Genomic DNA, 12,540 nt, shown 5'->3' with positions numbered 1-12,540 from the left:
CATAGAATGCGAGTCCAGAGATGTATATTGCTAGTGTGCCCAATGTACGATATAAGTCCAAGAATGTATATTGCTGGTGCACCCACTATAGAATGCGAGTCTAGAGATGTATATCGCTGGTGCGCCCGCTGTAGGATGTGAATCCAGGAACGGGTATTGCTAGCGCGCGCACCGTAGAATGTGAGTCTAGAGATGTATATCGCTAGTGCACGTGTTGTAGGATGTGAATCCAGTAACATATATTGCTAGTGCGCCCATCGTAGAATATGAGTCTAGAGATGTATATCGCTAGTGTGCCTGTTATACAATGTGAGTCCAGGAATGTATATTGTGGGTGCGCCCACTGTAGAATGCGAGTCCAGAGATGTATATCGTTGGTGCGCCTATTGTAGGATGTGAGTCCAGGAACGTATATTGCTAGTGCACCTACTGTAGAATGTGAGTCCAGAGATGTATATTACTGGTGCGCCCACTGTAGGATGTGAGTCCAAGTGTGCCTACTGTAGAATGCAAGTGAGAATCTACTTCTTGTGAGATCATGTGCTTGACATATACCTGTATAACATATTTAGGAAAAGGTGTTAGTTCATCTGCATTGCCATTTAAGTCATAGGCTTACCACTTATGTCTGAATTTCTTAATGTTTCGTAGATTATGTCTCAGAGAGCTATCTCTAGGGGAGGTCGGGGGAAGGCCTTCATGTATACGACATCCTAGGGGGCAATTTTTCTGATGACAAGATCGCTTCGGCTGGCGAGCGGGTGGCTCGAGTTCTGCAGAGCTATTTCGATCGCACGGAAAAGGATATTGGTCCTGTCGACAGCATATCTTTCGAGACGCAGTCCAAGAGATAGCGGTCAGTTGAGACGGCCAGTGTCTCATTTGAGTCCCATATCGTTTCTAGCGGGGCTACTTCACGGCGTAGGCCGATTAGAGGGAGGGGGGGCCTCCAGAGGAGTGGTATGAGCTGAGGACATCCTCATAGACGTAGATGACAACCTTGCTGGGCCTGAGGTTCTATTGGAGTTTGGCGCGAAGGCACAATTTTAGGCTGAGGTTTCCACCACATCAAGCCAAGGCCGACACTCACACTCAAACTGTAGATAGAGGCGTTCAGGACACTCACCTTCAGCAATGGTTGAAGGATCACTCTTTCGCACCAGCGCAAAGGAAAGAGGTATGTTGCATTTCCTTCTTGATCCTTAAGATTCTGATTATATGCATGTACTAATAAGTAGCTTCTGATTTCAAATGTAGGGGGGCGACAAGCTCCATGGTCGAGGCGCCTGGTCTATCTTCCTTCGGCTGTTGTTCGCTCCTAGGACCTAATTGCAATATGCTGCATTTTTTAGAAAGCAGGGATTTAAGGACTTCTTGTAGATTCCCCCGTTCACCATGTGGCACGGGATTGCGGAGGCTTTGGAGCAGGGGTTTCATGCCCGACAGGCACCTTTCACTTGAGTTGTGGGGAGTATGCGGTCCTCCTTCTTAACTAGACAGCCATCCTGGGTATTAGATTTGGTGGCCACCAGATTCCAACCGAGGAACTGAGTTTTGACATGGCTTGCAAGCTCTTAGGCACCCCTCTTCCATTAATTGCAGAGACGAGGGGATATTTCGGGCTTACTGCATCGCCATAGATCCATATTGAGTGGCTGCAAAGTAGTATTCCCTGGGATGTGGCCCCCACCGACACTGATCTTCGTTGGTTCTTCCTATGGTTCCTTGGTAGTTGCTTCTTGGGCAAAAACCGGTTAGTGTCAGCTACTGTGGGCCATGGGAGTAGTCTCTAGCATCAAGACATACGACTGGGGGTCAGTGACCTATGGCTTCTTCATCTCTTTCTTAAGGCGAGCCTCCTAGCGAGACTTTAGGAGTTTGGAGGGATGTTGGAAGATATTGACATGGTGGGCGAATGAGTACATCCCAGCCTTACAGCCACATTATACAGGCTTGTCTGAGACAACATACCCTTGAGCATATGCATGGGCTTATTGTAGGATCATGGAGGTTGTTGTAGTGTAGCCGGTCACTATTTTTGCAGCTTTAGATTGCGTCACCCAGGATGAGATCATAGTTCGCCCTTATGACAGGAGGCTACTAGAGAGGCTAGAGCTCACCATTGCTATGGGCCAGTTGAGGGTCCAACGTTGGTTTCGGGTCTTGATGAGCTGGGAGTTCTTTTTGATGGGGAGGACCTTCTATTAGGTTATGCCAGTACATGGAGTGCCTAGAGATCCGCCTCCTCACGGCTTGTCATTCAAGGCCACGGTCATGGGCGACCCAGTTTATGCGACGGGTGCCTTCGATGCTTATGTGGATACGAGCAGAGACTACTCCACTTGGTTTGTAGAGTCCTTTGCTGGGCTTATCATTGGAGATGTCCTCGTGAGCGGAGGTAGAGTGCTGGGAGGCATTATTCGTGCTTAGGTGGCCACCGAGGCAGAGTGGAGAGCGCGTGTAGAGATTGTCGAGGCCAGAGTGACAGAGCTTGAGGCCCTATCTACTGCTAGAGAGGCACACATGCAAAAGGAGACTACTCAAGTGTTAGCTCGAGAGAGGGAGATCCGGCAGGGAGATAGGGAGATGCGAGCTGCCACGATGGATAGAGAATGGAGTCAGTTACAGACTAGTTTATTGGCGGTGATGATTCTCCATAGGATTAGCCATTTATTGTAGCATGATGTAGCCTCTGCGTGGGCATGTGTTTTCCATGTATTCTGTAGACATTGCCCCATGATGGGCCAGTTATGTATGTGTATTATGCATTGCCTCTTGGTAGGCTTGGACATGTATGTACTGTATTGCCCCACAGTGAGCTTTAATGTATGATATTATCTCTTTGTTTCATGACGTATATATGGAACAATGCCTTCAATTAGGACTTATATGTACAATTCCAGGGACACGCCTTTAAGAGGGCAGTTGATGTATGTGTAAAACAATGCCTTTGATAGGACTTATATGCGTAGCTCTAGGGAAGCGCCTTTAAGAGGGCAACTGATGTATATGAAAACAGTGCCTCTGATTTGGACTTATATGTATAGCTCTGTAAACTGCCTTTGAAAAGGCTGCCGATGTGTAGAAAAGACAATGCCTTTGATTAGGACTTATATGCATAACTCCAGGGAGGCGCCTTTAAGAAGGCAGCTGGTGTGTATGAAAAAAATGTCTTTGATTAGGACTTATATGCATAACCATGTACAATCTTGGAAAATGCCTCTAAGAGGATTGTTAAGACGTGTGCACGCATTACTGCATTTTCGTTATGGATGGTGGTCTTGAACCGGCTTATGTCACACCCACTTATTTTGCACCGTAGTTTCACAGGTTTGTGAATGGCTTTTGAACAAAAATCGTCTCGTTGGGGGAAATAGAAAGGAGAGATCAAGTGAAATAAACTGCCCTAGTTTAGGGTTTCATACGATTCTCGATATGAAAGACACATCCTCAGTGAGGTGGACCCATCCTTATAAATTGGATAAAAGGGGAGAGAATCGCACAAAATAAACTACCCTAGTTTAGGGTTTTGTGGGGTTCCGAGCTTGTAGACCGGCTGAAAGTGGCCTTGGCTTCATAGACCATACCATAATGCTGACACTGAATATGGATACTTCGAACGAGGCATCTTTAGACATGTTATGAAGCAGTGTGCATTGGTTGCTCCGGTTATTACCCGAGCGAGCCAAAAGTTTGAGAACGAGCATTTCGAGGTACCACCATAAGAAACAACTTCCACTGTACTTCGAATAAGCTAGAAAAGTCATCGGATGGTTGTGATTGGGCTCTAGCATTTTTTTTGTTGCAAATTCTGATTACCAAGGCTGAATTGACCCTTGAACCGAGTGAACCGAGCTTTGAAAATGAGGTTCAAGACATCTGAAAGCACTAAACAAGATGCACAAATATAAACTGCTCTAGTGTAGGATTTTTGTGGCCTTGGATGCATGAGCGAGAGTTTCCAATAGTCCGGTTCACTATTGGGTAGACTATGCATTATGGCAGGCACTAAAACAAGGGAATCTTCGCTTAAAAGTGGTCAAAAACATGCCAAATATGGGGATTTGTGCCTGGGGGATTGAAAAGCCCTTGCACATTTCTCGAGGTCTGGTAGCCCTTCAAAGGCCGCTGCCTCGGGATGTGTGTATAAAAAGTTGGGTTCAGCCCAGCCCCAGCTTATTTGGTCCTACGATTTTTCTGGGCTTTCTTTTACCTCTTTCTTCACTCAAAATACTTAGAAAACATCGTTCTTCATCGTTTTTTGCGCGGATCTTCATTAGATTGTCAGATTCCGTAGGACTTGCTCATGGATGTTCTTGGTGCTCATTCATATGACACCTTGGTTAAGCTTGAGAGGGAGGAATACCATGAGAAGAAGCTCAAGAGGTGGTGGGGCACCTTTTCTTGTGGTGACTAGGCACTCCTCCGATAGCTTCTTCGAGACGCCATTGCTTTGCTCCACACTACACTAGATTGGCACTTGCTAGAAGTCATCACTTCTTATTGGGACCTTGCTCTAAGGTGTGTCACCATTGGAGACGTCAACTTGGTGCCTACTTTGGAGGAGTATGATCATTTCCTCTCTCTTTCTACTCCTCTGAGCATTGTTTTCGTTCCACTAGTGCGGACACACTACCGCAAGTGACTTGCTAATCTGATGGGCTTCAAGAGGCCTGTTGTGGAGGCGCTGACTTGGCACGATAGTGGGGTAGGAGGGAGCATGTCCTTCGAATTCCTACATGATCGGTTCCATTTATCAAAGTGCCCGATTGGTTACTAAGACGAGTTTATACTTCCTCCTATGTTCTGGGAGGCACGCAGATCGAGTATGTACTTCCTCCTCTGTTCTAGGGACGACTAGGAGTGGTTCTCTATTGAGTTTAGAGTGTGGCAAGACATGAGGGATCTCGTCTTTGTGCTTGACTTGTCGTTGCTAGTTTCGACTAATATGCCACTCTCGGCTGACATTTTGAGAGATTATACCCTGGATTTTGAGATCAGGGTCTTTGAAGACATGAGGGAGGCTGTCAGGGACAAAGATTAATACAGGGAGATAGTTGATACACTCATGGAGGATATCGAAGAGATAAGCAACGTGCAGGAGAGTGAGCTTGCTGCTCTCAGGGCAAAGCTCGATCGGAGGGGGCCAACCCCTCTAGGCATAGAGGCAGAATATGTCCAGTTGAGATCCTAGATCGTGGGTTTAGAGGATGAGCTTGTGGCTTTTCCTCAGAGGTGTGCCACCCTGGATCACTCTTGGGATGAGAAAAGAGCTACGTTGGAGGCTGGCAAGGCCGAGGCTAGCAGTCGGGCTAATGATTTAGCACTGGAGCTATTGCAGGCGAGATCCTATATTCACTCCACCCTGAGCATGGAGTATGGGAGAGAGGGTGATGAGCCTAGCGAGCCACAGCAAGCTTTTCGTTGCCTTCAAACTGAGCTGGCCGAGAGAGAGGAGGCCTTGAGAGTCGCTACTGTAGAGGTGAGCACCTTGCAAGCTTTGCTAGAGACTGAGAGGCAGAGCTCTACTTCTGATCCCACGATGGAGAGGGAGTTGGTCCGTCTTTGGCATTCTCATGACAAACTTAGAGAAGTAGTCAGAGACCTGGGCTTCGATGCAGCTTGATTGCTTCGCACTAATGCTCAAGATGACCCGATTCTTCGCATTGGCTTTGGGAGGCTATGCTAGGCTATGTTTGATCATCTAGACCATGTTTGATTAGCTGGCATTCTTTTCTGTTTACTTTATTTCTGCACATGAGCTATGTAGTTAGTATTCCACCATGTATGGAAATGTTCTTCGTAAATTGCTAGGTAATTGCGTAAGGCCTTCTGCTTTTTGTTTTGAGTTCTTAAAGCATAGTCTAATTTGTTAGGCATGCTTAGAAACTGAGAGATGGTGTAGAGAGATTTTCATGATGATATTCAGAAAATTTATATATGAGATGAGATTTCATGTTTTGATACCAATATGTATGAAAGAAACAGAACGGCACAATACAGGGATTTTAATGAATACGAAGGCAAATGCTTTGAAAATGAAAGATTATACAAATAAGTAATAAATGTAAAATCCATGCATATCAATATCTTATTTTTCCAAGGATACATCCTGTTCTAGACAAATCTTTTCCTTTTCCATTGAGGTACATTTCCTATTGGCATAAGCCAGAACATCTTGAGCAAACCGCTGGGTCGTGGTAGTGTTGTAGACAGAGAGCAATCTTGGAGGTGTCTTCCTATCTTGACTTGGTTGTTGGATCCCTTTAATCTTCTGATCTCGAGTAGAAATTCAAGCAAGTACAACTGATTGATTTTTCTTTTCAGATGTGACCGAACTAAGATGGCTGCCTACATACCTCCACAAGGAAGGATCAGGTCATTACGTAGTTCAACTAACTTTTTGATAACCTTAATTTTTGCCTAAACCGACCTTTCAGGTTTTCAATCTAGCAGGCTCTCTCACACTCTTTTTTTTGCTCTCCTTTTGAGTAGACCGCCCTTTCGGGTTTTCAATCTACCTTTTGCATTTTCTCACGCTTTCTTTCTTTTGGCTCTCCTTTTGCATAGACCGCCCCTTTGGGTTTTCAATCTGCCTTTTTGCATATATTTTGTGTTTTTTTTTTTTTTGACATAAAAATGAGGTGCATTGCGAGGCTCCTTCATGTAAAGTACTGTATGACGGTGTCAAAATTGGTGGGCATATTGAAGTCATGCTCGTCCATGTCGGCTAGAATCAAGGCTCCTTCGAAAAAGGCATTCTTTACCACATAGGGGCCCTCGTAAGTTGGGGCAAACTTTCCTCTGTGATCAGGCGTGGCCTAGTTATGCTTCTTCAAGACTAGATCGCCTTCTTCAAAGACTTTGGGTCTAACTTTCTTGTTGAATGCTTGCTTGGCACGGCGTTGGTACAACTATCCATGGCACATTGCAGTCATGCACTTCCCATCTATCATGTTCAGTTGTTCATATCGAGAACGGGCCCATTTAGCTTCTGATAGCTATGTCTAAGATAAAATCCTGAGAGAAGGGATCTCTACCTTTGCTGGGAGGACGGCCTTTATGCCATATACTAGTGAATACGAGGTTGCACCTGTGGAAGTACGAACAGAAGTGCGATACCCGCATAGAGCAAACGATAGGTACTCGTGCCAATCCTTGGTTGTGTCTGCCATCTTTACCAAGATTTTCTTTATGTTTTTGTTAGCGGCTTCTACTACAACATTCATTTGAGGGCGATAGGGAACTGAATTTCTATGCTCGATCTTGAACTGTTGGCATAGTTGCTGGATCATTTTCCCTTTTAGGTTCGTTCCATTATCTGTAATGAGCTCTCCTGGCACGCTGTAATGGCAAATAATGTTATGTTTTAGGAATCGGGCTACCACTGCTTGAGTGGCGCTCTTGTACAAAGCGGCTTCCACCCATTTTGTGAAGTAATCAATGGCCACTAAGATGTACTCATGACCATTTGAAGCTTTCGGAATTATGGGTTCGATGACATCCATACCCTAGGCTGAGAAGGGCCATGGTGCTGCCAAAGAATGCAAAGGCTGAGAAGGAGCGTTCTTCATGTCTTGATAGGCTTGGCAACAGTGGCATGTCCTCACATATTTAATGCAATCGTTTTCCATGGTAAGCCAGTAATAACCAGCTCTTATGATCTTGTGGGCCAATAGGGGTCCACTAGCGTGAGCCCTCATGCATCTCTTCCATTAGATGATTAGCCTTAGAGGCATCTACGCATCGGAGCAAGGTGGAATCGTGGTTCCTTTTGTACAGGACTTCTCAACTCAGGAAAAATTGGTAGGCCATGCGTCGGATGAACTTCCTTTCACTGTCTGTTGCATTGGGCGAGTATTCACTGTTCTTGATATAAGCCTTGATATCATGGTACCATGGCTTTTCGTTGGCTTCGACTTCGACACTCATGCATTCTTCAATGTTCATGCAATAGGCTAGGATGCCACAAACTTCTATGCACAATTCTTGCAAGTCATTTCCTTCTGATAACTTGACCATGCTAGCCAAGGTAGCAAGGGTGTTTGCAAACTAGTTGTGTGCTCAGGGCAAGTAGGCGAATGTGATGTTTCAAAACTTCAAAATCAAGCGGCTGACGCATTTCTGATATGGAATCAACTTAGTGTCTTGGGCTTGCGATTTTCCTTCAATTTGGGAGATGATAAACAGGGAATCTTCAAAGACGCTCAAGTCATAGGCTCCAAATTCTAGGGCCACTTGTAGGCCGACTATGCATGCTTTGTATTCGATGACATTGTTGGTGCAACCGAAATTCAGCTTGACTAAAACAGGGATTTGTTGGCCCTTGGGGGAAACTAAGACTGCTCCCACTCCATTTTCGGTAGAATTGGCGGCTCCATCGAAATAAACCTTCCAACACCAAGGTTCCACACTGTCTGGCTTTGGCTCTAGTGCCATGACATCCTTATCAGGGAAGAGGGATTCTGAAAGTTTTGGATTGTTTAGTGGCTGGTCCACTAGGTAATCGACTATGGCCTGGTCCTTGATGGTCTTTCTTGTCACAAACACAATGTCGAACTCGGAGAGCAACATTTGCCAACGAGAGATCTTTCCTGTTAGAGCTGGCTTTTCAAAGATGTATTTAATGGGATCCATGCGGGAAATAAGCCTTGTGGTGAAGTAGAGCATATATTGCCATAACTTGCGTGATGCCCATGCTAGGGCACAACACTTCTTTTCAATGGCAATGTAGTTGATCTCACAATTAGTGAACTTCTTGCTTAAGTAGTAAATCACCCTTTCTTTTTGATCGGGCTCAATTAGCTGCACTATCATGCAGCCTATGGAGGTTTCTTGTACCGCTAGGTAGAGGATCAACGTATATCCCGTCGTCAGGGGAACCAGAACAAAAGGGAACCAGAACAAAAGGGTTCAATAGATTACATGTGGCAGTCAACTACGTTATGAAGCAAGCTATGTAATTGACCTTGCCTAAGAAGCTACAAATCTGTTTCTCGGTTTACGGTGTCAGCATATCCTAGATGGCTTGGACTTTTGCTGGGTCCACTTCAATCCCTCTTTGGCTGACTATAAAGCCAAGTAGTTTCCCTGAACTAGCTCCGAAGATGCACTTGTTAGGTAGCACCGACGTTCTTCAAGCTGAATGGCCTAACATCATATGCATAAGTTTCCCAATGAGTGGTAAATGTTGTCTTGGCTTTGTCCTCCTCAGCCACTTTGATATGATTGTAACCTGAGAAACTGTCCATGAAGGAGAAGAACCTATTGGTGGTAGTATTATCGACTAGGGTATCAATGTGTGGCAACAGGAAGTTATCCTTGGGGTTGGCCCGGTTCAAATCCCTGTAATCGATGCACATGCATACTTTCCCATCTTTCTTAGGCATAGGAACAATGTTGGCAACTCAATCTAAGTAGGCTATTGTAGTAAGGAAACCGGCTTTCAATTGCTTTTCTACTTCTTCTTTGATCTTTAAAATGATCTTAGATTTCATTCTTCGAAGGGCCTATCGTATTGGTGGGCATTTAGGTTTAACTGAAATTTTGTGCATGACAATCTCAGTATCTAACCCTGGCATATCTTAGTAGGACTAGACAAAGATCTCTCTAAATTCCTTAAGTAGCGCTATAAGCTCAAGCTTCATGTTTTTAGGAAAGTTTACCCCAATCTTGATAGGTTTTTCATTCTTGCCTTTGTTGACAAGGTTAACCACTTCTGTCTCTTCTATGTTGGGCTTGGACCCTTCGCTCTCTCTATTTAGAGCTTCCAAAATATCACGAGGCAGACTCAGAATTTCCTCTAACCCTTTAATATCATGTTCCAACTCTATTGTCTCATTCGTGTCATCAATATCCTTGTTATAGCAACAAGACGATGTACCCGCTTGGGAATTAGAATAGATCCTATAGAATGGAACATATACAAGGAAACATAAGACAATTTGCACACACATATTCATAAGAAAGCAAGTAAGGAGATAAATGCAAAGATTTCCTGAATAATACACTGGATAATTTCATTAAAGGATTATAGATAGGGGGATAACAAAGTTCATACCTGATAATGATAAAAAGGAAAACATTTTTTTCTTGGAAAGTAAACTAGAATATGCAAACAAGGAATGCAGGAATAGGAAATAAACATGCAAAACAAACTAGATATGCTATTCCAACTCTCTCGGGCAATTGGAGGACCCAACCACACGATAATGGAATACTCCTTACTCAATTGGTGCAATCACAAACCAAGGCTCAGCGGTCCAATGGCCTACTGTCTCGCTTGGCATATAGGGCCTAATAGTAGAAGTCAGATCATCCCCTGGGGATATGATGACATTCACTGAGAATTCTTCTGGACAAAGGCGGATAAGACACGCCAAATCTGACTCTTCCTCGCATGATTCTTGTGCTACTTCTGATTTGATGACCTCAGCCAGAGCCAGAAAAGTGACCCCTGAAAGAGTTCTTCATCGGAAAGGTCGTAACCTAGACCAAAACCTCATTTGCTGTCTAGGAGTTCAACTAGAGAAGCCTTCCTGTGTCCTATGACATTGAGGCTTTGGCCTAACTGATAGCTAAACTTGAGCATCTCTATGTCGGCCATTAAAGTAGATAAGGGCCATGCTGACTCGAGTTCCGAAGCTCTGGAAATTATGGAGACTAGCTTGAAATTGTGAAAAGTTGCCTTTGGAAAGGCATTAGCACCAGTGTAAGGAACATAAGTCTCCTTGAAGAAAGTCAGGGGTTCTTTAGCCATAATAGTGACCGTCAAATCCTTGGATGGGAACTTGAGTCTTTGATGAAGAGTAGAAGCAACCGCGCCCGCGGCATGTAACCAAGGCCTCCCTAGGAGCAAGTTATAAGGGGAATCCACCTTGATGACCTGGAAATTGACCATGAAAGGCATGGAGCCAACTCCAATGGCTAGCTCGATCTTGCCTTGCACCTCCTGGAGAGTGCCATCAAAAGCTCTAATGATCATGGTGGTAGGGCGAATAAGAGAGGTATCCACATTTAAATGCTCCAAAGTGGACATCGGCCAAACATTCAGGGCCGACCCATTGTCAATCAATACTCTGGCGACAATCATATCCTTACACTTTACTATAATGTGCATGGGTAAAGTGTGGTCTCTACCTTCTGGTGGTAGTTCATCATTCGTAAAGGAAATCTAGTTGGTGGCCAACACTGTTGAGACCATACCCTCAAAGGCGAATTCTGTAGCATTTGTAGGAACACGTGTCTCTTTTAGGACTTTCAAAAGAGTATTGTGGTGGACCTCAGAGGATAGTAATAATGCCAAGATGGAGATATGAGCCAGCAACTTGTTTAGCTGCTGAATCACACTGTACTCTAAGTTTCTGGTAACTTTCAAGAATTCCTCGACTTCTTCGGTCATGGCCCTACTCCTCATAGGTTTGACGGTACCCTTACCAATCTCTTTCCTTCTCTTTTCTAGCTCCTCAGGAGTATAGAAACGACCACTCCTAGTAAGCCCATATAGACCTAAAAAGATATTGGAACAGACCTCTTCTTATCCGGTTCGAGTGGAGATCAAGGACACATCGTATTTCCAGGGGACACGATGACTATCTTCATAAGGGAATGGCTTTGGCATGCGAATGATAACACCCTCCTAAGTTTATAAATTGGGTGCTCTGGAGAACGTCTTCAGATTAATGACCACCGGACTTGGCAACATGGCTTCAAGGGCCTTTGAGCTGGACACCCCAGAGATTCCCGAGAAAGGCTTTAGCAAAATTAGAGGATCGAAGCCTCGAATAGTGGGAATGAGGGCGGTTCCCTCCTGAACTGATGGTGAAGCTGGCCCTGTGATCATAGGCAATGCAAGGACTAGAAGAGTGAATCCTCCAATGGCAGCTGGGGTTTGCCCTTTCCCTGAATCTAATGATCCTGAATCCACAGGTGATTCTACGATATCCTCAATGACTACCGAAGAGGAAGGTGCTGCAGTAACCTAGCCAAGACGTTTCAGTAAATGCTTGTCCCACTCCTTCTTTGACCCAACTGATATAGCATTCCAGTTGGCTCTTGACTGGGTAGCTAGAGGACATAAGCTGGCTGCCATGCAATCATCTCTTCACACAATTTCCCTTTCAATCCAAATGATACCGTGTTCGGCTAAACTCTGCACTTGTGCTTGGAGCACTTTGCAATCAAATAGGGCATAACTGTCTCCACTGTCGTAGAATGAGCAGATTCCCCAATCAAATCCTGGGGTTCCCATACCTTTAAGATCAAGGTGCTTGGACCAAGGCTCGGAGCATGGCCTTCCACGGGAATGATGGTGAGGAGAAATCTGGAACCCTTTCTTCCACTGTGATGATGGCATTCACATTCCCTTCCTATGGGGAGGTAAATGGTTTGTGATGGTGTTCGAAGCAGCTACATTATCGAACTGTATCAACTTATTGTCTAAGAGGTCTTGGACGTGGTCCTTCAAATGGTAACATTATTCAAGGGTATGCCTTTCGACCCCAAAATGGTGTTCAAACTTCTTGGATGGATCAAAACCAG

At 44.8% G+C, this 12,540-nt stretch overlaps 1 protein-coding gene across 1 annotated transcript; it reads right to left on the bottom strand.

The window, feature by feature from the left end:
- Nucleotides 1-8,091: 8,091 nt before the first annotated feature.
- On the bottom strand, nucleotides 8,092-8,817 carry LOC115990512. The gene has a single exon (XM_031114343.1). It carries the CDS (start codon nucleotides 8,815-8,817, stop codon nucleotides 8,092-8,094), a length of 726 nt encoding a protein of 241 aa, XP_030970203.1.
- Between the last annotated feature and the right edge of the window lie 3,723 nt (nucleotides 8,818-12,540).

Source organism: Quercus lobata, chromosome 5, assembly GCF_001633185.2.
Source record: "Quercus lobata isolate SW786 chromosome 5, ValleyOak3.0 Primary Assembly, whole genome shotgun sequence".
NCBI lineage: Eukaryota > Viridiplantae > Streptophyta > Magnoliopsida > Fagales > Fagaceae > Quercus > Quercus lobata.
The sequence above is the reverse complement of the archived record's forward strand: the minus strand, read 5'-3'. Positions and strand labels throughout refer to the sequence as shown.